The 26,686-nt window shown below is 56.7% G+C and overlaps 1 protein-coding gene across 1 annotated transcript; it reads right to left on the bottom strand.

The window, feature by feature from the left end:
• Positions 1–7,164: 7,164 nt before the first annotated feature.
• Positions 7,165–26,073, bottom strand: LOC311173979 (CMRF35-like molecule 3; the record flags this gene model as incomplete). The annotated part of the gene is made up of 9 exons (XM_084238064.1): positions 7,165–7,308; positions 7,724–7,851; positions 8,190–8,212; positions 8,798–8,957; positions 9,704–9,807; positions 21,002–21,118; positions 22,485–22,635; positions 24,262–24,591; positions 26,007–26,073. 9 exons carry the CDS (start codon positions 26,071–26,073, stop codon positions 7,165–7,167), a joined length of 1,224 nt encoding a protein of 407 aa, XP_084094190.1.
• Positions 26,074–26,686: the final 613 nt, after the last annotated feature.

The raw sequence follows: 26,686 nt of genomic DNA, 5'->3' as shown, positions 1-26,686 counted from the left end.
GGGTGGAACGCTGAGGCTTTTCTTCCCTTGCGCAGCCGCAGCTTCCTGAGATTGCTCAGCGTCCAGGACACGCAGAGGAAGAGTGAAGAGACAAAAGTGCAAGGGTGTCTCCCCCAGACCTGGGCTCCCCTGCCTAGAGAGGATCTCCTCCTTCAGAGCAGGGAGACCCCAGCGGCTGCCCATGGATTTGCAGCCTCTGAACTCAGCCTGCCAGGGACTGGGGCGGTGCGGGGTTTACAGAAACAGACACACAGATGCCGAGGAGTTTCCGAGACCCCAGCCTGCCTTTTCTCCGCCAGCGCTCCTGAGGTTCTGGTGTCTGCTGGTCTCTGGTGAACGCTCGGGAGTGCAGAGAGCTCCAGTAGAAAGGGAGCGAGCTCAGAAATAGAATAAGCTCTGTGCAAAGGGCCAATTCACAAACTGCAGTGCCACCTTCAGGGAAACAGGAAACAGGAGAGGTTTCCAGGAGCCACCCTGCTGAGCTGGCTGCAGGGTGGAAAGAAGATGCACAGGCTCAGAATCTGCCACAAGGGGAGGAAGAGCAGGAAGCAGGTGTAGCCAAGGCAGAGGCCCAGAGGTGAGCACAACCCATGAAAATATCTTCCACCTGAGGACAACCAGTAGAAATTGGAGGAGGTGATGGTCCTTCAAATGTGAGAACAGCAGTGAAAAACTCCAAGGGGCAGGAGGAATCAAGGAACATGACACCATCAGAATGTCATAATAATCCTCCAGTAAGTGAACGCAAAGACATGGAATTTTGTGATTTACCCGTTAAAGAATTCAAAACATCATTTTGAGGAACTCAGTGAGCTACAAGAGAATACAGAAAGACAAGTCAATGGAATCAGGAAAGCAAATTTTAAGCAAAATTAGAAGTTTCATTGAATTAGAAATCCTAAAAATAATAAAATTCATTCTGGAGTTAAAGAATTCAATGAATGAAATGAAAAAATAATCAAGAGTATCAACATAAAGTTGATGAAACAGAGGACAGGGTAAATGTATTAGAAGATAGGAAATTTGGAAAATGCAGTGAGAGGAGAACACAGGGAAAAGAATCATAAAGAACAGGGAATCCTAGAAGATCCAAACTATTGCAAGAAGAGAGGGAGAAGGGGCAGGAAAGTTTATTTAGGTAAATAATTGCAGAGAACATCTCAAATCTGGCAAGTGTCCTGTAGTACATCAAATTTATGAAGCAAGTAGACCATGCCATATCTCGAAAATGTAAACATGATGTTTCAAAGATGCATTATTATCATTCAGACATAAAACAACAAAAAATAAACATAAAACAATGAAAAATCAAAGACAAAGAGAGCACCTGAAAACTAGCAAGAGAAAAATCATTTGTAACCTACAAAGGACAGCCCCCGCCCCTCAAGGCTATCAGCAGATTTCTCAGCAGAAGTTCTATGGGATAGAGAGTGGAATTCAAAGTGTTCACTATAAATGTTTGGAGTCAATTATACCTCGATTTTTAAAAGGAAAAACAATATCACAAAAAAGATAAATATGATGGTGTGGTTTCTTATGTTTAGATTGTTCTAGAAGCTAACTAAATACAGATCTCAGTGAGGGGAACAGAGCAAGATGCAGCAGGAGTCAGCACCAAGATGGAGGCTGGTTCCCATCAAACAGCATGTCACAGGGTGGGGATGGTGGAACAGGCAAGTTGCTGGAACACAGAAGTGCTGAGGGGGGAGAGGATGTTGACATCACTTGGTGCAGCGGCAGAGGGCCAGGGGTCTAGCGTGGCCTGGAGGAGAGCACAGGAGGGAGTAGCCAGCCTAGCGGGTCACTTCACAACAGCAGGCAGGAACCTGTTTCAGTGAGGGAGACCCAGAAGGGCCAGCTCACTGGACTCTGCCCTCCCCCCAGGCCCCCACTTAGCCTGGCTGAGTCCCCACTTGGTGTCTGATTGTTAACACACTTAAACCATCGGGGCTCCAGCCCTAAACAGCCAGGGCTTTTCCTCTTACCCTCGGCCCCTCCCCTCCCAGGAGGACTTCTGTTATGACGGTATTTGGGGGATTCGACATTCACGTTGTCTTCTGTAAATGTTTCCCATGGTTATTCAAGTTTTTTTTTTCTTTTTTAAAAAAGATTTATTTATTTTATTTATACAAGCACTGGGTACAGTCAGAAGCGTGGGAGGGTGAGAGAATTCACCAGAGCCAGAGCGGGGAGCAGAGCAGGCAGAAGGACCGAAGTCCACGGCTGAGGGGAGCAGCGGGCGGCAGGAGAGGTGTGTGCGCCATGTGGGACCCTCCTCTGGTGGCCGGGGAGCAGCCGGGGATCGAACCGGCGCTGCAGAGGCTGCGGGCAACTTCGCAACCCAGCGCTCAACTGCTGCGCCACCGGGGAGGCCCAAGTTTTTTTTTTCTATTTTGAAATTTTTCCATCTCTCACCAAAGCTTCTCTCTTCTGGTTCTTGCTATTTACTTATCTCTTTTGGGCAACATTTCATCATGGTGTAGATTTTCTACTTTTAAAGAGCTCAGGGGGCTTGTTTCACAAGTTCCGGCGGCAGCAGTGTCTGTGGTTGGAATCCTGAACAGCAGCTGCCCTGCCCTGAAATGTCCAGACCTCCCCCTCACACCTAATGGCAGGGACTAGGCCCGCAGGAAGAATCCACAGAAAATCGAGACCACTGGCTCTTTACCCTTTAAAAATAAGATACAGAAACAACCTAAATACTCCAAACAGACAAATGGATCAGGAAGATGTGGTCTATGGACACAGTGGAATACTACTCAGCCATCAGAAAGATAAACTCATGGCATTTGTGGCAACACGGATGCAGCTAGAAGGGATGATGCTCAGTGAAAAGTTGGAAGGCAAAAGATAAATATGAGATGGTCTCACTTGTAGGGGGATGGAGGGAACTGAACAAAGGGTCAGGAAAAACACAAAACAGGCAGAGACTCCGTGGATCTGAGGCATCCAGCAGGGGCAGGGCCGGACAAGGGAGGACAGAGTGCAGGGGACTGTGGTGAGGGGTCCCGGGTGCTGCAGTGGTGGGGAATGAGGGGAGCTGCAGCTGGGGGAGAAATCAAATATTGTGCAAAAATGAACAATGTAAGAAAATAAAAAACCCAAATGAATAATAAAAAGAAAGGTGGACATACACTAATTAAAAAAATAAAAAGGGCCTCCCTGGTGGCGCAGAGGTTGAGCGCTGGGCTGCGAAGCTGCCCGCGACCTCTGCAGCGCCAGTTCGATCCCCGGCTGCTCCCCGGCCACCGGAGGAGGGTCCCACATGGCGCGCAGACCTCTCCTGCCGCCCGCTGCTCCCCTCAGCGGTGAACTTCGGTCCTTCTGCCTGCTCTGCTCCCCGCTCTGGCTCTGGTGAATTCTCTCACCCTCCCGCGCTTTTGACTGTACCCAGTGCTTGTATAAACAAACAAACAAACAAATAAATAAATAAACATGCCTCTATTAAAAAAAAAAATAAAAAGAGAGATGGCGAAGGATCCCTCAGAGGAGTGGAGAGAGGGACAGGACTCAGGACTCCTGAGCTGCTCCCATTGTCAGGGTGGTAAACACGGGGTTAATGAACCTGACTCTGGGCCCGACACTGCCTGGGGGATTTCCCTGGCCCACAGCGTGTCTACTCCAGAACACTGACCACTGGCGTCCACAGCCCGGTGATGAGAGGGGCCGGAATCTGAGCGGGATGAGGCACGTGGCCGCCCACTCGCTCCCACCCAGGGACGTCCCCACATGCCCTGGGGCAAGAGGAGCCAACCCTCCCCCCTGCACCCCATCTTGGCTGTCCTTTGGGGTCCTGTGCGGACTCGATGGTCTTGCTAAACAAAAAACTGTGACAACCAGTTCAGGATCCTCTCTGTGAGCCCCTAATCAGTACACGTGCGCGCGCGCACACACGTATCATGGTGAGGAGGGTGGGGGGTGGGGGGATGGGTGGGGTGGTCCCCACCTCAGGGTCTCACTGTCCCCCTCAGGAAGCCCTTTTCTACATCACTGCTGAGGCTGTGTATTGAATTTCGCTGAAGTTCTTGTTCCCTACACTCGGGTCCTGGCTGATCTGTCCTTGTTCCTCCTGATCAAGGGGGCCCTTTAAATGCTGCTGAGGTGGGTTCTCAGAGGGTCCCCAAAGGTCCGGGCTGCATGTCACAGTGACCTGCTCGTGGACGGGAGGGCTTGAGAGACTTGAGCTGTCGAGGGCACCGAGGGGGCTAGGGTGGGGCCGGGCTGGGCGGGGGTGGGGGGTGGGGGTGCTTGTTGTTTTCACGTGGATGTGTCACCACATTGGGAGAGACCAGGGAATCTTCACCCCCAGCAGGAACACAGCCTCCCAGGGGAGAGTGTGTGACACCCCCAGGGTGCAGGCCCAGTGTGAGGTCAGCTGAGATTCAGCGGGTGGGGACCTGCAGGTGATGGGGTGTTGCGACACCTGACCTGGATCAGCAGCAGGAAGGATCTGCAGGGCCTTCTGGGGATGGTGGGGCCGGGGCCGGGTCCCCTGCAGGTGCCCGGGGGCGGGGGCTTTCATTTCCCAAGTCAATGACCTGTGCATGTCTGATGTGTGCACTTCCCACACGTATTTCACATGCAATAAAGGGATCTAAGTTGCACCCTGAGTTCTCTCCATGCCATCCCACACTGCTCTGTGGATTCTCTGAACAGCTGCTGAGAGCCCATTGGGTGACCCCCATCATCACTGTCCTGGTTGGGGGCATGGAGGCTAGTCCAGGCTGTGCTCTGGCAGGTGTCAGCTGCAGGTTCTAGTCCTGGTATGATGGGGTCCACCTGCACAGTTGGGGAGTGGCTCCCAATGACCACTATGAAGAACCCACAGAATGGGGGGCAGCCCTTGAGGATTTTGCATTGAACAGAGCAGGGGGACAAGGAAAGGACCAGAGCGAGTGGACAGTCCATCTGGAGTTTTCTACCGACGCCCCCTTCTCTGCCCCTGCCTGGGACAGAGGCACTGGCAGCGAGACCAGAGCTGGCCTGGAAATGGGGGACAGCAGGGGTGTGTGAGACGGTCATCTGTGGGGTGAGATGGAGGTGGAGGGAAGGGCATGGAGGGCAGGTGCCAGGAGATGCCAGGAGGGGCCCAGCAAGGAGAGGGCGCAGCAAAGAGGGCGGTTGGGAGGAGAGGGGCACAGTGGAGGGAACAGGGGGAGGTGTGGGGAGGTCACTCCCAGGTCATGAAGCCAACAGCCTCCTGCAGGGAGGGGACCAGCAGCCCAGAAGAAGGGGAGACCTGCAAAGAGGAGCAAGAGGAAGCTTCCAGGTCAGACAGGCAGAGGGTAAAAGCCACTTCTCCTTCCCTGCAGCCTGTCACGGTGGCCTCTGCTCGGAGTGACCAGGGCCTGGGAGGGAGGGGCAGTGGGTCAGGCTCAGGGGGACATGGCCCAGGGCAAGAAGGGGGTCTCCTGCTCTGGTGGGGGCTACGGGAGAGATTTGGTATGAATTGTTTCTCCAGGAGACTGGGCAGGGCCCTGACTGCTGTGTCCTCCCCAAATGCAAGTCCAGGGGTCTCCAGCCTCCCTTCATCCCCTGCTCCCCCTTTCTGTGCACGCCCCAGCTCTGTATTTTCTCCCTGTAAAACCCACAGCCAGCTGATGTTTCCCACCTGCCCATCCGCACGCCCTGCAGTGGAGAAACACACACTGTTCCCCTCATGTGTCAGTGCGCGTGTGGGAGCAGACATGACAGGAGGTGATGAGAGAGAAACCCAAAGGGGATTAGGGCAGGTTCCCTTGAATGTGGAAGGAGAGCAGGGTCCTCTGTCCTGGACCCGCGGGAGCTGTCCAGTGCTGAACCCGGGTGCAGCCCGGCCTGGGGGCTCAGAACACAGAACTCACTCCTTCAGCTGGGACAGGCTGCAACGCTGAAGCAGAGAGCTGGAGAGCAAGGAGCAGCGGCCTCCAAGCTGGGCATGGACCTGCAGAGACTGGACTCCTAGCAAGGGGAGCTGGCCCTGACTTCTACGAGTGCGTCCTGCACAAGGTAAGACTCTCCTCCTGTGTCCTGCCTGGCCTCAAAGCAGCAAGAGGCGCCTTCGCCAGTCGCCAGGCGTTCTCTCCACCCCCCTGACTTCACTTTGGGACTTAAAGAGAAACAGCCCGATTCTGTGCATCTGTGTGACCCTGTTCACGGCTCAAAGCAGAGGTGTGATGGGGGAGGGGCCGCCAGCAGAGCCCTGGGGGTCAGGAGCGTCTCCTTCACTTAATCACCTGTGTCCTTTCCTCAGCCTCCCTCCTTTTCCTTTGAAGTCCTGTGTCCCCTGAGCACCCTGGGTCTCCCTAACCCTCGAGGGACCCTGTGTTTATCCTCCTGTGTGAACACCCAGCTCTGACTTGCTAAGTGGAATATCTTCTTGCTCGGGAGGGGAGGTTGGGGGGCAATGAAACCTCTTATGGAATTCCCTGTTGTGAAAGTCACATGCCAGTTATCACAGCCTCGGATGCGCTTGTGCTTCAGCTGGTCCTCGGAGTTGGGGGCTGACCTACATGAGCCTGAGGAACTCCTAGAATATTCCTGGAGGGTGGGCTGGGGGCTGGGAAGTGCTGGAAGCATTTCCTTCATTCATCACGCGCTTGGAGTTTTTAAATAGAGTTGCTGTTGTTCTCACAAGTCTGAATATTTGATGCAACTGAACAACTGAAAACATGTGAACAGCCTCTCTCTCTGCTCTTTCGCTCAGAGAACCCCCCGCCCCTCTTGCTGCCAGTCCAGTCTGGAGAGCCGCAAGGACAAGGGTGTGCTTAGGGGCTCAGCACCAGGCCACGGCTTAGGGTCCTGCTGTGCCAGGACTTGACCACGGGCTCGGGGCAGTGAAGCCCAGAGCAGGGCGGCTCCTGCCGGGACGCCAGGGAACCAGGACAAGGGGCCTCAGTGCAGAGCCTGTTCCTCATTCAGCGTCACCACGCGCTGGCACAGCCACGTGCCGGGCTTGCTCCAGGGGGACAGGTGCCCGCTAAGGCAGAGCAGCCTCCGCTGCAGCATCTCAGACAGACCCGTGAGCAGCGGACAGACAGACACGACTGTCCATCCGTTCCTGCAGGGCTTGGTCCTCGCCGGGGGAAATGAAGTGTTGGCAGATCAGGGAGGTGCCCTCAGAAGGTCCCTGTCCAACAAGCTTGAGATCTGGGCCAGGCTGTGGTCAGCAGAGGCTCAGCCGGCTCAGTGCCTCCTGACAGTGCCATATTCCGTGGGCTCCTCCTGGCTGATGCGGGGGATGTGGGTGACGAGCTGCTCCATGTTGCCGTAGGTGGGCTCCTGACCCAGGGCACCCAGAGACAGGGCTGCGTAGGTAACGTCCTCCTTCTAAGAAGGACCCTGAGATAAAGACGGCGGGTGTCAGCCAGCAGGAGGCGGCGCTGGCACGAGGGGGAAGCCTCGTGAGGTGAGACTGACCCTACCGGGCTCTGAAGCCCACCCCAGGCTCTCCAGCTCCCCTGCCCTGCCCTCTGCCAGGGGCCCTGAGCTCCCCCGGAAAGGACACTCCTCAGCCCCACATAGTGGGCCCAGGTCACTCGGCCATGTGGGTCTCCCCTGCCAGGCACATGCGCGTGTTTTAAGGGCCTCTGAGTTCCCAGTGCTGAGCCCCGGCGTGAGGACACAGCCAAAGCCCCCAAGCAGGAAGGGGTGAGGGGTGGGCTTCCGAGAGAAGTGCTTCAATGGCTGTGGCTTTGCTCCCCCTCCTCTGGGCCTATGAGGGTGTGAGAAAGCCCATCCTCACAGGGGTGGCCCCAGCAGGGGGCCCCAGCTCCCCAGCTCCCCATCCCACAGCACACCCCACAGTGATGTACTCCAGGTCCACCTGGGCGGCAGACAAGGGCCTGGCGGAAGCCTTCTTCCCCGCAGCACCTGTGCAATGCAGGGCCAGGCTGGCGTAGCAAACTTCGCTCTCTCGGGCCTGGACAGGAAGCACAGGTTCCTTTTCCTCTGGAGGGACACCAGCCTCTCCGCCTCCCTGGTGCTCTCTGCGGGCTCCCTCCATCAGCCCCTCCCAGTTCCCACACCTGCCCCTCCCAGTCCTCCTGACTCTGGCTGTTTCCAGGGCCCCTCCCAGCCGCCCACCCCACCAGGCCCTGCACTAGGCCCAGGGTACAGGATGCCTGCTGGGCCCTGGGGGGCCTGCTAGTTTGGGGCTCGGTGCTGGGGTAGGGCTGGCTGTTGTCCTGGTCTGGCCTCGGGGCTCTCACCTGCCCTGGGGAAATCCCGGAAGCTGCAAGACAAAGACAGTAGGAATCAGGAAACCCATCTGACACTCACAGGCCCGGGTTTGGGGAGAGAAATAGGAGCAAAGGGTGAGCCGGGTCCTGCTCAGAGAGGCCCCGGCCCTGCTGACCCAGCACACGCGGCATCGTCACCTCCCCCGTGCGGCCCCCGCTTCTCCCCCTGGAGAGTGAGGACCCTCGGCCCAGCCGCGGCCACGTCACAGAACCCGCCTCAGTCTCAGGGGGCCCTGCCGGCCGCCCGCAGCCCCGGGTCCTTCCCTTCCCCTCAGCCCAGGCTCAACCTGCCACCCTGGCCGGCAGCCCTGCCCGGAAGGAACCTCCAACCCCTGATGTCCCCCAGTTCCCACTCGGAGCTCCACGGACTCCTGAGATGTCTGCGCTGCACCGGCCCCCTCAGCCCTCCCCGCCCCCACCCCTGGCTGCCCTGGGTTTGTCTGTCCTGTCACTGACGTCCCACAGGTCCTGGGGGTCCCCGGGGTGGTGGCTGCAGGGAGGGCGCCCTGGTGTGGCTGTGCCAGCGCAGGAGACACGGGGGCCGGGGGGCACAGCTGTTGGGACACAGGCGGCCCCACCTGCCCTGCGGGGGGACCTGCCAGCGGGGTCTCGCGGTCTGGACCAGCTTCCCGGTGCCCCGCAGGCTCCCGTGTCTTTTTGGCCCCACCCCTGCTGCCCGGCCCACCTCCTGCTTCATGGACCACAGAGAAGCCTCTTCCTGCTTCTCCTTGTGGACGTCTAGGGACCCCCCCGGGCTCAGGGGTGCTCAAAGCCGGGGCCCCGGCCTGCGCGTCCGGGAGGACAGTGACGAGGGGGACCCGGCTCCTCCGCCCAGACCAGCAGAGCCCGGGGAGGGCGGCCGCGGGGTCCCGAGACAGCTCAGGCCCGGCCCGGAGGAGTCGGGGGGTGGGTGTGAGAATGTGGACGGAGCCCGCGGGAAAGGGTTGGCTGAGGCCAGAGCTCGCGCCCAGCGCCGGCCCCGAGGAGGATCCCTCAGGGGCCGCGGTCTCGGGACACGTCCGGGGCAGAAGGGGCCGGGCAGAGGGAGCAGCGTGGAGACGCCGTGTGCCCGTGTGGTGTGCGCAGTCGCGTGTGCAGGGTCCCGTGTGTGCATGTGTCTGGGGGTTCTCCTCCTCCCTCCCTGCCCCCCAACCCCAGCGGGCTCAGCGCCTCCTGGGCAACCACGTCTGCTGCGCCCACGAGTCCTGGCCCGCAGCTGGGCTCTGCCTAAGGCCCTCGCTGCCTCTGTCCCAGAGCCAAGCCAGGGACAGGGTGGGGCAGAGAGCAGAGCGAGCCGGGGGTGAGCAGCAGACAGGGGCACCCGCCTCCCGGATCTCGCAGGTCCATGTCTCCCCCCAGCCCCGCAGCCGCCTTGCTGTGGCCCATGGGACACGCCCCTTCCAGGCCTGCGGGTCACCTGTCAGGCGGGTCCCGGAGGGCAGCGTGGCCTCGGCCCCATCCCTTGGCCCGGCCCCGCCTCTCACCTTTCCTCTGCCGCCTCACCGGCCTCCAGGCCAGGAGCGAGGCCGCCGTCAGGACCAGCAGCAGCACGGCCCCCACCAGGGGGAGGCTCTTCATGATGAAGTCCCTGAAAACACAGAGGAGACCCCATAAACCCCAACTGCCCCCTTGGGCCTCCCATCCACTGGCTGCAGGGTGGACACCACCTTCTGACCTCCAGACCTGTGGTGTCCAGCCTGGGACGCCCCAGTCTTGGGTGCCCTCGGAGAGGGTTAAGAAAAGGCAGAGAGGAGAGAAGGACCCCCTCCCCAATTCGAGGCAGTCCCAGGGGGTCTGGAACCCAAGACATATACAGCATCGGGCTCCACAAGCGGGTCCCAGGCCTGCCCTAGTGCTGGTGGAACAGTGTCCCCCACAGTCCAGGCCACTCAGACCCGGGGTGACCTCCTGGACAGGAGACCCTGCAGGTGTCATCAAGGTGAGGGGGTCGCCCTATGAGGGCGCCCTGTCCAGTGACGGGTCCTGAAGAGGGATAGAGGCCCAGGGACCCGCAGGGAGAGGCCCCGGGAGCAGGATGTAGGGGCCGCAGGCCAGAGGATGCCTGGGGGGCCCCAACTCCAGAAGCAGGAGAGGGGCGTGGACACACCTGCCTCTGACCCCCAATAGGAGCCATCCCGCCCACCTGGTTCAGGCTCTGGGCCCCGAGCTGGGAGAGAATGGGAAGCCCCTCTGCTGGTGGTGGTGGTGGTGGACACTGCAGTGGCTGCTTGGCACAAAATCAGATATGTACACTCTGCCTGCCAGCTTGCCCCCAGTCCTGTATGCTGCTCTGAGCCTGGGGGTCCCTAGGGTCTGGGGGGCCTAGAGCTAAACCTCTCAGGCCTTCAGGCCCCCAGTAGATTCACGAGCCTGGGGGCAGGTGGGCAGTGGGAGCAGGAGGGTGTCCCGCAGGCCCCGGGAGCAGAGGGGCAGGTGCTCAGGGTCAGGCAGGTGGAGTCCCTGAACTGTAAACAGCCCTGCAGCTCCTGAGTCCCAACCAGAGCCCCACGTATTGTCCTCCAGCAAGGATGGAGCAGAGCAGGGCTGCCCGGCACTGACAACCAGCCTGTGACTCAGGTCAGGACCGGTCCGAGCCCACCATGTCCAGGGAGATCCTCACACTGGGCAAGGGGTGACCTTCTGTGACATCAGCCCTTCCCAGGACGAGGTCAGGACTCCACAGGGCATGAACGGCTGCTCCGCACATGAGGTGCCTCCCAGGTCCCAGGGTTGGTGCCCCTACCTTGCCACAGTGCCCCGGGGAGGTCACGGGATGGATCCCCAAGACAAGCTCCTTCACACCCAGGTAGGCGTCCCTGAGTTGCCTTACCAGGGTGTCTGCATTCTAGAAGGACTCAGGGAAAAACATCCAAGAGTCTAGGTACAGAAAGGGGTCAGGTGCATGTAGGGCCCCAGGGGAGCAGCCCCTTGACTGTGGGTGTGTTTCCGGGTCTCGGGAATCAGCCAAGCCCCTGACTGAGCTGGGCCCTGTCCCCTGAGAGCAGATATGGAAATTGAAGTGGAAATAGTCACTTGAGGTCCCAGCTTCATCTCCAGAAAGAGCCCCGGGACCCTCTCCGTCGGCCGGGGAACGAACCTGTGCTGCAGAGGCTGTGGCAGCCTTGCAGCCCAGCGCTCAACCGCTGCGCCACCAGGGGAGGCCCTGCTTGTTCATTCTTTCAACGATATTGTCTGCAGCATCATTACAGCCACTGGGTGTTGACGGTGCAATGGTGAGCAAAGACGCAGCCCTTCCTGCCTTCTGGAGTCAAAATTAATCAATAAATGTCCAATTGCAACTGGATTGGAGACATCCACCAGGAGCCGCGGTGGATCGGGGGTGCGGTGACTGTGGAACGAAGCATAAGTTTTCTTAGCCATTTTTTGTCATTTTGTGTGTAACTGCCATCTTAGAATTTTAGGTTTTACTGTCCCTGGAAAGACTGCATTCCAGAGAAGGTTTCGAACCCCACCCCACTCTGGTCTTCTCTTGGACGGCTAGCCACAGCGGAGCTGAGCAATTTGGGCCACTAATGGGGTCAAACTAGCCATAAAATAGAGCTGCATCTCGATGTGACCAATCAGCTCAAAAACTGAAACTGTGCACCCACCGCTGTTAGGAAATGCACCTGTGTAACCAATGAATGGTTGGCAACATGATTTAATTTTCAGAAATCTGCTTGTAACCCTATATAAGATCCCTGTTCCCTTTGTTCAGGGCATTGGATACCGGCTGCTACGTTGGGAGGTGCCGTGAACACGGACTCGAGTCTGTAATAAACTCCCTTTTGTGTTTGCATTGGCTCTGCCTTTCGGTTCTTGGAGGCTATGCTCCCCGAGTCTGCTGATCTTGGCACAACAGTGACATCTCACCCAGCGTTGTCCCTGCCTGGTCCAGGCCGCATCACCTGCACCTGGAAGGTTCCCAGCTTCCACCCCCTTGGTTGCTTTTACTCCTAGCTGCCTGCGTGATCCTTTGGAAACTCTGCTGTGTCCTTCTCCGGCGGTTCTCTGCATCACTCCAAACTCAAACCAGCTGTTGTGCAATCTTTACCAGGTAGATTGGAGAATTCTGTGTCTGCGGTTGGCGACTGGGGGATTGTCATGTTCCTTGATTCCTCAAGTTCCTTGGAGGTCATTGCTGGTTTTGCATGTGAGAGGGGTCGCCTCCTCCAGTCTTTACTAGTTGCCTTCAGGTGGAGAAATTTTTCACTGGTCCTGCTCACACCTGGAACTTTCTCCTACCTTGTATGGGGTCGCCTGCTCAGCGCTCTTGCTCTCTCTTGTGGCAGGATTCCAGAGCTCACCTGCTCTCCATCTTGGAGCTCACCAGGCCGGCGCCTGGGTGCGTCTCTATTGCTTTCCTGAAGGTGGCGCCACAGCTCAAGTTTGTGGTTTCTGTCCCGCCACAGAGCCTGACCTGTTTGCACTCCTCATTTGGGGCTTTGCACCCTCTGCAGTTGCAGGGATCCTTAGGCTTCCCAGTGGCTCATGGGCAGTTTTCCTGTGGATTCTAGAGTGCAGCCAGCAGGAATCATACCCTTCAATGCCCTCTGATGTCCTTATCTGCCTCTTTCCCAGTCTCCTCCCTCACCCACCCTTCTACGGAGGGGTCCCATCTCGAGTGGGCCCTCATTTACCACTCTCCCTGTTCTCCCTGGTGAATTTTTCTTACCCTCCCCAGTGCATCCAAACTCATATTTTTATTTATTTATTTATTTATTGCTTTAATGGTGTTCTGGAATCTTTCTTGGAAGAGTGGACTCTACAAAGGCCCTCTGGTACATGAGGGTCCCAGGTTTCCCCTGACAGCAGCTGAGATGGGCTGTGGCTGGCTCACAGCTTCCTGCTAGTTCCACAGCCCCTACCTATTACCTATAGCTACTACCCTTGAGAGGTGGGGAGCCCTTCTGGGTCTGGATTGCCAAATCCCACCACTTCCACAGAAGTATTTTTGTTTGGAACGGAGGCTGAGTTTTACTTGTTAAAGGGAAGATAAAAAGACAGGATGTGGTTTGCCACCATGTGCTCCAGCTCACTTCTTTTTCAGGACTGAGTAATATTCCTTTGCACAGTGCACTTCCATGTGTTTACCCATTTGTCTGTTGAAGGACAACTTGGTTAATTCCAAGTCTTGACAGCTATGAATAAAGACTATAAAAACTCCCCATAAGCACTCAAGCTCCAGGCTCTTTTAATACCCCAGGGAGACCCTACCCCAGCTCCCAGGCTGGTGGCACAGGAATGTCCTTCTGAGCCCAGTGCTGTGGGGTTTCCAGGCTAGAAGGGGCGCATTAGCACACCACCGGTTTCTAGCACGTGCTCGCCAGCCTTTGCTGCTTTCCTTCTCAGTTTTTCCCTTGGGGGAAAAAAGGGAGCAGAATAAACAATGATTGCCAGAGGACACCGCAGTGATGAGAGGCTGGAGCAGAAGAGAACACGGCCCTGGCCCTCTGCAGAGAGGTCCAGCGGGCAAAACGTGCAGGGGCAGGCGGTGGGCAGGGCAGAAGCAGGAATCGGTTGGTCGCTGCATCCTTCTCTGTTCCAGCGCCTGGGGAAGAAGCAGGGATGGAGAAGCCAATGAAGATGGTAAATATCGGGGCAAACCAAAATGGCAAAGAGTTTATTTCTCCAGGCGCACTTACGCTCATAACGGAGGAGCGAGATGATTTGCATCATTCTAGAGACTGTCAATTTTGACTGCCTTTATGGGCACATGACATTAAAAAAGATTTACTTTGAAAATTTTGGATAATGTCGCATTTGTAGTTTGCAAGAACCGTTCTACTCAGCAGCTCATTTAACTCTCGAAGCCACTCTGTGGAGGCCTGAATTAGACACTTATGCAAAGCAGAGACAGCCCCGCAGGGGCTCAGTCACCCAGGCTCTGCCTTGTCCTGACCTGAAGCATCTTCAGCCTGGCTGCTTCCTGATGGTGCAGGGGAGGCCACGGCCTTCACCACTGAAGGGAGACCTTGGGCATCGACTCCTTAGTCAGGAGCTTATGAAGCAGATCACGGAACAGGGCTCTCCAGCAACTAGTAAGAGGCCTCTGCTCACAGGACACTGGACTCTCCGCGGCAGCTATTCTGGGGACGGCGACACGATCTCTCACTGTGGGTTTTTTTTGGGGGAAGAGTTGCTTTTGAAATTTCATTTAGGGGCCTCCCTGGTGGCACAAGGGGTTAACTATGAAGCTATCCGCAGCCACTGCAGCATGAGTTCGATCCCTGGCCATCGAGCTGATCCACAGGGTGCAGCAACCTCTCCTGGCTCGCCCGCTGCTCCCCACAGCGGTGGTTTTCAGTCCATCTGCCTGTTCTGCTCCCCACTTTGTCTCTGGCGAATCCTCTCACCCCCCACACTTCTGGCCAAACCCCAGTTCTTGTATGCGTACATAAATAAGTCTTAAAAAAAATAAAATTTCATTTAAATTTATGTTAATATCTTATTTATGTTACTACCTTATTTATGCTACCACCTTTTCTGTGAAGTAAATATCTAACATTATTAAAGTTAGTGCTGGTGCTGCAGCCAGAAGGGATGAGGGTAGCTGTGTAGGGAGTAAGAGCAAAGGCTTTTCTGAAGACAAGACCTTTGGAATAGAGGTGATCTTGTCAGTACCTACATATATACTTTTAAATTGTGGTAGCTATAGACAGCAGAACCTACCACATTTTAAGCTACGTTTGATGGAATTTTAGAGTAGAAAGATTCAGGATGGAAGTTCTCACAAGAACAAACACCAGAGGTGGGGTAGGGGAAGATTAAGGAATCTTAACTAAAGCTGGCTCTGGAAGGTTCCAGGAATCTGAGGCGGGATCAGAAAAGGTTGTCAGCCAGAGGCCAGGCAGAGAGGATTACGGATCTTAGATGACCAAGCCAATCTGACCCAAGGCTAATGCTTCCACAATAATTCCATCAAAGAACTTTATAAACCAACACCCTTGCCCTGGCAGAAGGCAGAGCCTTTAACTCTTTTAAGACTGCCCGCCTGTGTCTATGCAGCTGTCTCTCTTTCCGTTCCTCCATAAACAGGTAAGTAGGAACATCTGCTGAATTCTTTCTTAGAGGGACCCAACAACCCCACACACCGAATCCCCTCACCTGAGCCCCAGCACATTCAGTGGCGTTCAGTATCTTCATATTTTTGTGTCACCATCAGCATCACTCTCTCTGTGGTTATAACTGCTTTTTTAAGAAGGACTCACACAATAAGGAGAATCTTACCTTCATTAGCTCTTCTGATTAGCATCCTCTTTAGAGAAGTGTCCATTCAAATCTCTGGCCCATTTGAAAATATCGAGGTGCTTGCTCTTTCGCTGGTGATCTGCACCAGTTTTGATACATTCCAGATGCCCAGGGACTACCCTGTGCCGAGATATGTGTGTTTATTTCTCCCATCTCGGGCTTGCCTCTTCATTTTCTAAAGGGTATTTCTTGATGAATAGAATAGTTTAGTTTTGATGAAGTCAAATCTGTCCTTTATGGTGGCGTTCTTTGCGTCCTGAGAAAGTAGTGGCCTCCGAGGCTGCGAAGACACTGTGCTTTTTGTTCTAGAAGCCTGTGGATTTGGTTTTGATATTTAGTTCTATGACCATTTTAGAACCAGTTAGCTAGTCAATGAATCTATCTAATTATCAGTGGGTTAGTTAATTATAATAAATTTTTGTGTTTGGAATGGGTACAAGCTGTACTGGGAATAATATTAGGGTGAGGCCGGAGGTGCGGGGGTGAAAGAATTTGCCAGAGACAGTAAAGAACAGAAAAGGCAGATTTATTGAAATACCTGCTGGGAAAAGCAGCGGGCGAGATGGGAGAGGTCTGTGCATGAAGGATTTGAGGCTCTTTTATACTCTATTTTTGTGAGCTTCCTACTCGGGGCACCAGTTTGCAGCAGTCATCTGCTGGACGTGTGGTCCCGGGCTCTGGTCTTTGACACAGAAACATGTTCTGGCCTCTGCTTCTGTGTTCCTGGAGAGGGGCTGGTTTTTCTGGTCCTGGTGGGGGGTTTTATGGCCTTGTCCCCGGGCCACCTTTTCCATCCCCTTATCCATTCCAGCCTCCTGACCTGCCTGCTGGGCCAGGAGATGGGGCTTCGTTTTTGACCTGATTCAATTGATTTTTTCCCCACAGGGATAGTCTGTTGTTGCAACACTTTTTCTCTTTTCCCATCAAGCTGCCTTGGGCCTTGGTTGTGTTACAGGCCAGGGAGAGGGATACCTTAGAACCCCCAAATCTGCCTGCTCTAAATAGGTTCTGCCATCCGCTGCATCAACACAAAACATATAAGACTTTATTAATTTCTTTTTTTAAAAGATTTATTTATTTATACAAGAACTGAGGTACAGGCCAGATCTTCGGGAGAGTGAGAGGATTAATCAGAGACAGAGAGGGGAACAGAACTGATAGACTAATGAAATACACTGCTGATGGGAGCAGCAGGCGAGACAGGAGAGGTCTGCCGCGCCATGTGGGACCCTCGCCAGACGGCTGGCCGGGAACGAGCGGCGCGGCAGAGGCTGCAGACAGCTTCACAGAGTGGTGCTCAACCGCCTGCGCCACCAGGGGAGGCCTATATAAGACTTTAATAGGAAGGAACTTTAATACAATTAGGAAACAATACAGGAAAGGCAAAGAATATAGTTTCTAAATCAAGCACCCACAGTTGCCCATGCCCTCGTGGGTAAAAGTCCACCCAAACGTGATTAGCCCAGAGCAAGGCTCAAAAGCAAGGCCCGAAAGTACCTTCCAGCGGGGACCCACAGAAAAGGATCAGAAACAAACAGACAAGTCTGGGAGGAAAAGAGCAAAATCAAATCAAGATAAAAGCTGCCATTGTCACCTCCCCGCGGGTCTCACCCACATCTGCGTCACCCAGCCCAGGACCCACAAGCAAGAGCAGTTTCTTGATGTGTCTCTCTGCTCCCTGGGCCTCCTCCAGGTCTCCTCCTGGCTCCATCCTGCTCCCTCCTTTCCCAGGCTCCCCTCCAGCTTCTCCTCCTCCCTGCTCAGCCCCCCCTCCTCTGTGTGGGGCAGGGACCCTGGAACTTCCCCTTTCCTGGGCACCACCCTGTGACAGTTGGACACATTGATGATGAGGGGTGAGTCTACGGGGCTCCGCGTCCAGTTCCTTGCATCCCTCCGCCTCACCTTGCCAGTAGATTCAGGAGTCAATGGGCACAACACTCTCAAACTTGCAACCTTTCAACCGAAGACCACAAAAATGCTCACCTCTTGCAGCTGCCTCTCAACCACTGCCTACACCCCACCGATTCTCTGGGCCACGCATGCCCTTCCTCATAGGCACACATGGGCTCGCACCGAAACTGCTGTGGCCATGGGAATTGAAACTGAAGGCCTGAGTTGGAAGGAGTTGTGCAATGTCAGCCAGCTCCTAACCACCCCTCGCTGGGTCTTCACGTTCCCGTGAGAAGCCGGGCTCACGTCGCCATTGCTCATGGGGCTTGACCGTGTGCGCACTGGCTCACCCGCCGAAGAACGGGGATCTGCCGCAGACTTGGCAGTTGGTGGAGGAGGAGAGTAAACCAGTGAACAGATGGCCAAACCCTCTTAGAAGGGGCACCCCTGGGCCTCCCTGGTGGCGCAGGTAAAGTGGCACCACTATCAAGCGATTGGCAGCCACTGCAGGGAGCGACCTGCGTGGTGCAGCAGACCTCTCCTGTCTCCCCGCTGCTCCCCTCAGCAGTGGATCTCAGTCAGTCTGCTTGTTCTGCTCCCCACTCTGCCCCTGGTGAATCCTTTAACCTTTTACCTCTGGCCTGTACACCAGCTCTTATATGCATAAATAAATAAAATAAATCTTTAAAAAAAAGAGAAGATGCACCCCTTAACAGGTCCCTGGGAGCCCTTCGGTCATGACATCACCTTGATACTGGGCTTGCCAGAGCAGGTGCTCTGCAAAGGCGGCTGGACTGCCCCGGGCCTGCTGGGGGCAAGTCTGTGTTACCCTTTTACTCCACAAATCAAGGCGCAAACTCTTGGTAACTTGGCAAGCAAGTGGGCTCTAGCAAGATGCGGTAAATTGGTCTGTTTTCAGACCATCATAAATCAGAGACATCTGCAGGGGAGGAGGAGGGAGAGGGATCAGAGGGAGGGAGGGAGGTGCACAGGGGGCTGAGGTGACGGTGCACGGGTGCCTTGGAGAAGGAAATTCTATGGGGACTACACCTGGAGTGGGGGGGAAGTAAATATTGTTTAAAAATGAACTATGACGTAAAAAATAAAAACATTTAAAATTAAAAAAATAAATGGCTCTGTTTTTGGCAAACTCCATTCCTTTGATCTCGAAGTGAGTTATTTTGTGAGTCGCAAAACCAGAAAGAGAACACGTTGACCAATTTGTAGGACTAAAAATAGATATTTTTAGGATATTTTCTGTAAATGACCCCAAATCAGATTTCAGGTGGAAAAACAGCTTTAAAACAAATATCCAGGACAGACCAAATCATTGAAAGTGGTGATTTTCGAGAAGCCATTCTGTCCCAGAGGCCGTCTTCGCTGACCAAATGGGCCAGGGGCCTATTGTGAGGAGAAAATTAGATAACAGACGCTCTGAAAAGCCAAATGTGCCGTCCTAATGGCGGTCACTATCTGATGAGTGGTCTGTGGAATGTTCCTTCTGGGACCTGGTGTAGCACCAGCCGCTCCGCGATCTGCGGTTGGCGGAGAGAGGGTAGGAGAGAGTCCTTGAGTGGCTATTCCCTGCTCCCAGGTCCAGCATCTTCCTCCCGGAAGACCTCTGTGGCTCCGTGTGAGTCGGGCATTAAAGTAGGCACGGCTTCGGGGTGGCGTGTTGTGCATTGAGGAAGAAATGGCGCGGCTGGTTCCCATGCCTGGGCAGATGGTGCCCCAGCAGGGGGGTCGCGACCTTCTCAGGGCACAGATGTCCTGCAGGGCGAGTGTGGGCCAGCCCCAGGCTGGCTCAGGCAGGTGCCACGGTGTACCTCGTCCTGTGACAGGGGACCAGGGCCTCACCCCTTCAGATCTCCTTGTTCTTCTACACGGCAGGGAGGTGCCGGCAGCAGACCTGCGCGTGGCAATTTTAAAACAACGTCACAAATTCCTTGACTCTCCTTCCAGGAAGGCTTGGGGTTTATGCCCACTCCCCTGAGCGTGTAGGGGGTGTGACTGCTTCAACCACTAGACCAGAGCCGTGCCTGCCAGTGGTTTTCCCATTATCATCCTCTGCAGTTAGTCACTTTCCTTTTCTAAAATTCTTTCCCCACTTTTTTGTGACTTTAAAAAAAAATATTTTTTTATGCATGTAAGAGCTGGGGTACAGGGCAGAGATGTAGGGGGTGAGAGGATCACCAGAGACAGAGCAGGGAGCAGAACAGGTGGATTGACAGAAATCCATTGAGGGGAGCAGCGGGGAGACAGGAGAGGTCTCCTGCGCCTTGTGGGTCAGTTCGATGGCCCGGGATGGAACTCATGTTGCAGAGGCTGCAGACAGCTTCATCGTGCTGTGTCTTAACCCCTTGTGCCCCCAGGGAGGCCCTTTCGTGACATAAAGATGACATAAAGATGCACAGTGTGTGTGATGAGGCTATGTGTGCATTTGCGTGTGGGCATCTATGTCTGCTTACATGTTTTGTGTATAGAACCCAGACGTTTTCTTTCTATGTTTCGTATATGAAAAGAGTAAACATTTTTTGACCCTCCAAGAACAAATGAGCACCCCTGTTGGAATGCAGGGATCACATAGAGCAAAAGTGACCCCGTGTGACTCCCACAGCTGGACCAGAAGGAAGCCTGCAGCTCCTTCCCTGCCCTCTTGACTCCCAGGTGAGTCCCCACAGGTGAGTCCCCCAGGTGAGGCCTCCCTGCCTCAGATGCACCGATATAGATGCAGGGACACAGACATTTACCTCCTTTCAAAGAGCCTCCTCACAAAACATTTATTTATTTAAAGATTTATTTTTATTTATGGGTATAAGAACTGGGGTGTACGCCAGAGGTGCGGGCTGCTGGGCTGCGGGGCTGGGAGAGGATTCACCAGAAAGAAAGTGGCGAGCAGAACAGGCAGATCCACTGAAATACTCTGCTGAGGGGAGCAGCGGGGAGACAGGAGAGGTCTGCTGTGTCATGTGGGTCAGCTCCCTGGCCAGGGCTCGAACTCTGGCCGCAGCGGTGATAGCTCTGAGACTTCACCACTAGGCCACCGGGGAGCCCCAACCCCAGAGCTTCTGGGGAGGGAAGGAGCTTTGTTGTTAACTGACTGACAAAAGGTGGGAGAGAAACTCAAATCTACCTCCCTGATGAAGAAGGGAATGAGGTTGCACAAGTTTTGGGGACTGTGGCTGCGGGCCTTGGCGCTCGGGCCAAGTTAGTTGCTCCTGTTCAGCGCAGGTTGCATCAAGTGCGGTGCGGGCCAGGTTCTGCTGTCCCAAAGCGGCTCTCAAAGAGAAAGCCAGACAAGTTCTCCTGCGCTCGAAGCCCGAGGACAGTCTCAGTCCCAAGACTGCTGGCGCCTGAGGACCCCTGTGTGAGGGGGCACCCCCGCCCTCCCTGGCTCTGGTCCTGGGGTGGAGGCTGCAGGCGACCGAGAGGGCCCATTGGGGGCCCCGCTGCCCTGAGCAGGGAGGGGTCCAGAGCATGTTCTTGAGGCCAGCATGGGGGCCCCTCACCTCAGCAGGGGCCCTTGTCACTCCTTTTGGACACAGTCACTTCCCGCTCCCAGGAAGAGGTCAGGCTGGGCCCCGCCCCAGCACAGAAGGCGGGGGGGGGCTGGGGTCTCCTCCTGCTCAGGCTGACTTTACTCCCCTCTGAAGTCCCCCCGACTCCTGTTCAGCCACATCACGGCGCACAGCAGGCCCCCGAGCAGGGGCACCTTCATGAAGGTCAGGAGCAGGAAGTGCATGTTGCAGACCAGGGCCCTGTGCGGGAACAGGGTGAGGGCGTGAGCGGCCTCCTCGGGGCAGCCCCCGCCTCTCCTCTCTCCGGCCTCCCAGAGCCAAGACCTGGAGCCCCTACAAGGGGCTACAGCTGGGCCGAGGGCCCTGCCCAGGAAAGCCTGCCGCTCCCCAGCCCGCCCCTCCCCACCGTCGTGCTGCCCAAAGGCTGAGCCCCCGGGGCCGCCCTGCAGGGAGACAGGCTCCTGCTGTCTCCCCCGCCTGTGTCCCGTCCCTCAATTCCCCTGCAGCCCACCAAGCTAAAGCTTTGCCCTCTCCTGTCTTGCCGACCCCGCTCCTGACCCCCGTCTTGTCTTTCACGCTCACATGGAATACTTCCCCTTCCAAGCAGAGGAGGAGCCCCCGGCCCTGTCAAGCTGGCTGTTCTTTCTCCTGCGGGTTCTCCCGCGGGCCCTCCCCTGCCCAGCCCCGTCCGAGGGTGCGTGCCCGGTGCCAGCTCCCGGGTCCCGTGTGCTCCAGCGAGACAATGGGCCCTCTGGGCTTGTGTCCCCTTGGCCGCCTCTCTCAGCGTAGGAGAGTTGGCCCCTCCCCATGCTCATCTCCTCCTGCGCCAGGGGTGCCTAGGTCCCCCCCCGAGCCATCCCCCCAAGGCAGGCCAGGCCCCTACTCTCCCTCCAGTCTTGGGTGTGGTGGCATGTGGATGTCACGGTTCTCTGGAGAAGGGAGGGCAGGCTGCGCTGCGCCTCCTAAAAATATCCTACAAACCACTTGCCACAAGTCCTACTCCCTGGGGGGGCAGCAACCCACCCCATTTCCTCTCCTGTTCCCCTGGACTCAGCGTTGCTGCGACTTCTGCATCCTGCTCTCCGGACTCAGCACAACACCCGCTCTCCAAACGGCCTTGGGCAGGGTGGAAGCCGGGGCATCAAGTGTCCCCCAAGTGCCTCTCTCTCTGGCTTTGAAGATGGTGGGGTGGGCAAGACCAAGGCACGACGGGGCCCCTAAAGCAGAGAAGCACGGGCAGATCCCCGCTCCTCCCTGCAGACACCTTGACTTCAGCCCAGTGAGACACACTTCAGGCTCTGCCTGCAGCGCTGACCGTGCTGGTGGTTTCAAGCCGCCAGGTTGTGGTCATTTGTGCCAGCAGCCCCAGGAGTCTCCTCTGGGGGGGCTTGCCTTGTCTCCTTGGGGTGAGCCCACCACACCTCCTTCTGCTTCCTGGGTTTAGGGGCGGGTCAGGGGGCGCTCAGAGCCTTTGCTCCAGGGGTGCGGGGCGCGGGCAGCTGGAGCTTAGTTCTCAGAGGGGCAGATGAGGAGGGAAGCTGGGGTGGGGGGTCCTGATGGAGCCCCGGGCAGCAGTGGGGACGTCTGCGGGGCCCTGGTCTCTCACCAGGTGAGGCGGCCGGACAGAGGCAGGCTGCTGTTGTCGGCACTCCAGGTGTCGGGGGGCTCGGGAACCGCACTGGTGTTAGCTTCTGGGGCCTCTGCACTTTCAAGAGAAAGTGCTTCTGTCATCCCAGGTGTGGTGGCGTCCGTGGTCACTGGTGGGGTCGTGTGTGTCACCGTTGGTGTGGTGAAGGGGGGCTCGGGAACCGCACTGGTGTTAGCTTCTGGGGCCTCTGCACTTTCAAGAGAAAGTGCTTCTTTCATCCCAGGTGTGGTGGCGTCCGTGGTCACGGGTGGGGTTGTGTGTGTCACCGTTGGCGTGGTGAAGGGGGGCTCGGGAACCGCACTGGTGTTAGCTTCTGGGGCCTCTGCGCTTTCAAGAGAAAGTGCTTCTGTCATCCCAGGTGTGGTGGCGTCCGTGGTCACGGGTGGGGTTGTGTGTGTCACCGCTGGCGTGGTGAATCTCCCCTCAGGTTCTGGCGGGTGGGTTGATGCTGTTGAGGGACACTGAGGTCAGGGTGGTCTCGAGGCGCCCCCGAGGCACCCCACCCCAGGTGACAGCCCTTCTGCCCCAGCACTGCCCGGCAGCCACATCGGTCTGCTCTTGTCTCCATTTGGCTCCTTACTCAAAACCTAACTTCACTGAATTCACAGAGAAACGCCATTCACCGCCGGGTGAGGGCTCTGGGTGACGAGCGATGTCGGCACTTTATGAAAATTCACCTTAACCTGGGTGTCCTTACTGGCCCTGCTGAGGTGTGAGGACCCCGTTCCACTCATGGGCTCTTTCGGGGTCTCGGTTGGAGCAGGCTCTGTGCCCCGGAGCTGCCCCTCTGGCCTCCCCTTTCTCCTGCAGCCTCTTCTTCCCCCAGGGGTCCTTCCTGACTCCCAGTGCCCCCGATTTCACCACACCTGCCCACCCAAGAGTGGTCTGACTTGGAGGTTCCTAACTTCTAACTCTCCCAGTGCCAATTCCTCTTCCATCCACCTTTGTTGTCTTTTCAGTTAATTTCTAGAACATTCTCAAAATAGCACGCCTCCCAGCCGCACACACGTACAACATATTTGCACATGCCCAAAAGACTTCTCTGCTCCATAAATGGGCTCATGAATCATAGGTCTACTCCCCGCCTGGTGTCTGTGACTCAGCTGAGGGGGTACTTTCTCTGGCACCCCAAGCGGAAACAAGCCCGAGGGCTCTATTGATGGAGCTGGGGGCCCGGGCTCTGCCTGACTCTTCCCAGGCCAGACTCCTGGGGAGGCCCCGGTGCTTCTGGGGCAAGAGTGTCTGAGGGCTCCCCTCCCCCCCAGGCCCATAGACACCCTGCGCAGTGCTGGGTCCTGCCTTTCCTTCTCCAGGCAGAGTTTGGAGGCCCCCCGGCCCCCTCCCATCCCCAGAGGAGGGAAAGGCAGAGGGGAAGGGCCCTCGTCCTGCAGTAAGACTATCAGGACAGGGGCCTTCTAGCACCCCAGCTCCCTGCACCTGTGACAGGCGCCCCATCAGGCTGGGGGTGCTCTGAGGGTAGATGCGATGCCCAACTCGCCTGGAAAAGGACACCAAGTGTGTCCCCTGGGGCTCCCTCTGATGGCAACCGGGGGAGCTGGGCTGCCAAGCTGACGCTCGCTCTTCCAGCCTCTCCCCCTCTTGGTGCACCCCTAGCCCCTGTGGGCACTCGCACTCGTGCAGCCTAGACTCCTGCCCTGTCTTGGCGCAAGCAGAGGGGACGTCCTGCAGCCTGAGGGTCAGCTGGGGGGGCGCTTCCGGAGACAGCAGTTCCTACCTGCATAAACGGACACGTGGACCAGGTGCCCCAGGTCAGTTCCTGACTTCTGAATCCCACACCAGTAGAAGTCCTCGTCCTCAGTCCTCAGCTGCTCCATGGTCACCTTCACCTCGCGCCGTGCCTGGTCGTCCTGGATGCTCACTCGGCCTGTCTTCTTGTTTTGCTCCGTCTCGGTGGTGCTAACCAGGATGTTGCAAGAACCCCAGTGCTGCCCGCGGCACCACCACTTCACGTAGTCCTCCCACCCCAAGACGTAGCGACACCTGATGGTCACCAGACCCCCTGCTGGGCCGCTCACGCCCTGCGGGCCGTGGATGGACTGGCCGCCTGCAAAGCAGAAGCCAACAGGTCTCCTGGCCTGAGCCCAGGGCTGGCCTGGCTCTGCTCGAGCTTCCAGCACCTCCCTGGGGGCGGGCCAGGCCCTCCACCCTCTGCCCCGGGGTCCCCGACCCTATGCTTGCCTGTTCCTTACTCCCTGGCGGTTTTTATTTCTCCCTCTGTGTGGTCCTCACTACCTGATACACTGGGCTCTGCTCACTCGCCATCCTGTTGGCACTCACCGCCCCCTCATTTTGGAAACTCCACCCCCTCCCCAGCCCGCAGTCCACCCCTCACAGCCCAGTTTGCCATGGGATCCCAGAGCTGGCAGGTGGGCACCGGGCATCCTGTTCTCTCACAGTTTACACCTTGCACCCCTGAGGGCCGACACCCTCGCCACCTATGATGAGTTGCTTGGACGTAAACACACACTCAGGCACTCACACTCACGCACAGCAAACACACGCATGCTCACTCATACGCAGGATTGTTTTTTTTTAGCCTAAACCTTATAAACCTTATACTCTATTAGGTCCTTGAACCTTTGCAAAAGGTGTTCCCTTTGTCTGGAATATTCTTCCTTCTCAGCTTGAAGGGACTAAATCCTTATACTCAGACTCGGCTCATTTTGTCTCTTCTAAGGGTTCTCTGAATCGGAGGTGGACTCAGTGCCTGCGGGTGCTCAGACTGCTCTGTCTCCCTGTTGCACGTGCTGCATGGACCGAGCTCTGGGCTTTGGCTCGAGCACAGCAGAAACTCAGGCACCATGGGCGGACTGAGCAACCTCCAGAGAGCCTGGGCTGCCGCTCCCCTGCCTGTGCCCCCCTGTGCCCCATCTCCCAGAGGAAGGGCCTCAGCTGCAGGTCAGACCAGTCCTGGAGGCCTGCACACCCTCCAGAAGCCTGACCCACCTCAGCTGAGTGCTGTGCCCTGCAGTCCCAGCAACTGAGCTCGCGGAAGCTCCTGAGAGTCCACGCTTTTGTGTGTGCATGCATGTGCATGCGTGTGCGTGTATGCATGTATGTGTGTGCTTGTGTGCATGCGTGCGTGTGTGTGCATGGAGGTCTCTCTCCCCCATCAGGCTCTCGTCTGTGCACCCCTGCCCATGGTGGTCCTCTCTCTCCCTCTCTCTGTTATCTTTGAGTCTCTCTGTGTCTGTGTATGTTTCTTCCTCCCCCTCTCCCCCCCCCATGCCAGGGTGGAGAAAGATCCGCCTAAAACACAGATCAATTACACTATTTATTTTCATTTTCTTTCCCCAATACCCAACCCGGTACTTAAAAGATAATAAAAACCTAACCTTTCGTTCTGCTCCGTCATCAGTGTCTGCCTGAACGAGTCTGCCCTGCCCTGTCTCGAGCGCGCCCCTCCCTCCACAGAACCCCCAGCCCCGCAGCCTCCATCCCGGGCCCGGCCCCACTCACCTGGGACTGCGAGCAGGAGCAGAGCCGGGAGCAGACACGCGGGGCTGCCCACCCGGCTTCTGTCCATGGTGGTGCTCAGTGCCAGCCGCCCCCGGGCACGGACCGGAGCCCGCGGGCAAAGTGCCCTGTGCGTGTCTAAGTCACTCCTCTCTAGCGCGTCTCGTCTACTTCCCTTCTGGTTTTTCTTCAGTTACTTCCTAGTTTCATTAATTAGGGGGAAAACGTGTTGTTCTCGGGGGAGCACTTCTCTGGGTGGGATGACGCGGCTTGTGATCTGGGGAAAAATGGGGTCCTGCCTGGCAGGGCTCCCCTGCAAGTGTGTGTGAGGATCTGAGAGGAGCTGCCATGCTGGGGCATGAAATGGGGGTGCAGAGAATAGAGGGAGCTGGGGCAGAGGGAGACAGGAGACCCGCTGGACTAGAGCTTGGGGACAACTCTGCACTCAGGCGCTCCCCAGCCTCCGGGAGCCGCAGCCCATCCCAAACGGCCCCCCAGCCCCCCAGAGAGGAGACCCCCCTTCTGCCCTGGGACATGTCCCCCTGAGCCGGACCCGCGGACCCTCCCTCCCAGGCCCCGAGTCTCTCAGAGCAGGAGTCACACGACCGGACTCAGGGAAGCAGAAGTGGCCTTCACCCTTCAGCCTGGTGGGCCCTGGAAGCTTCCTTTTCCCCACTTTGCAT

The sequence above is a fragment of the Talpa europaea genome (assembly GCF_964194135.1).
Source record: "Talpa europaea genome assembly, chromosome: 7".
In the NCBI taxonomy this organism is placed as follows: Eukaryota; Metazoa; Chordata; class Mammalia; order Eulipotyphla; family Talpidae; genus Talpa; species Talpa europaea.
This window is presented reverse-complemented; position numbering and strand designations above follow the sequence as displayed.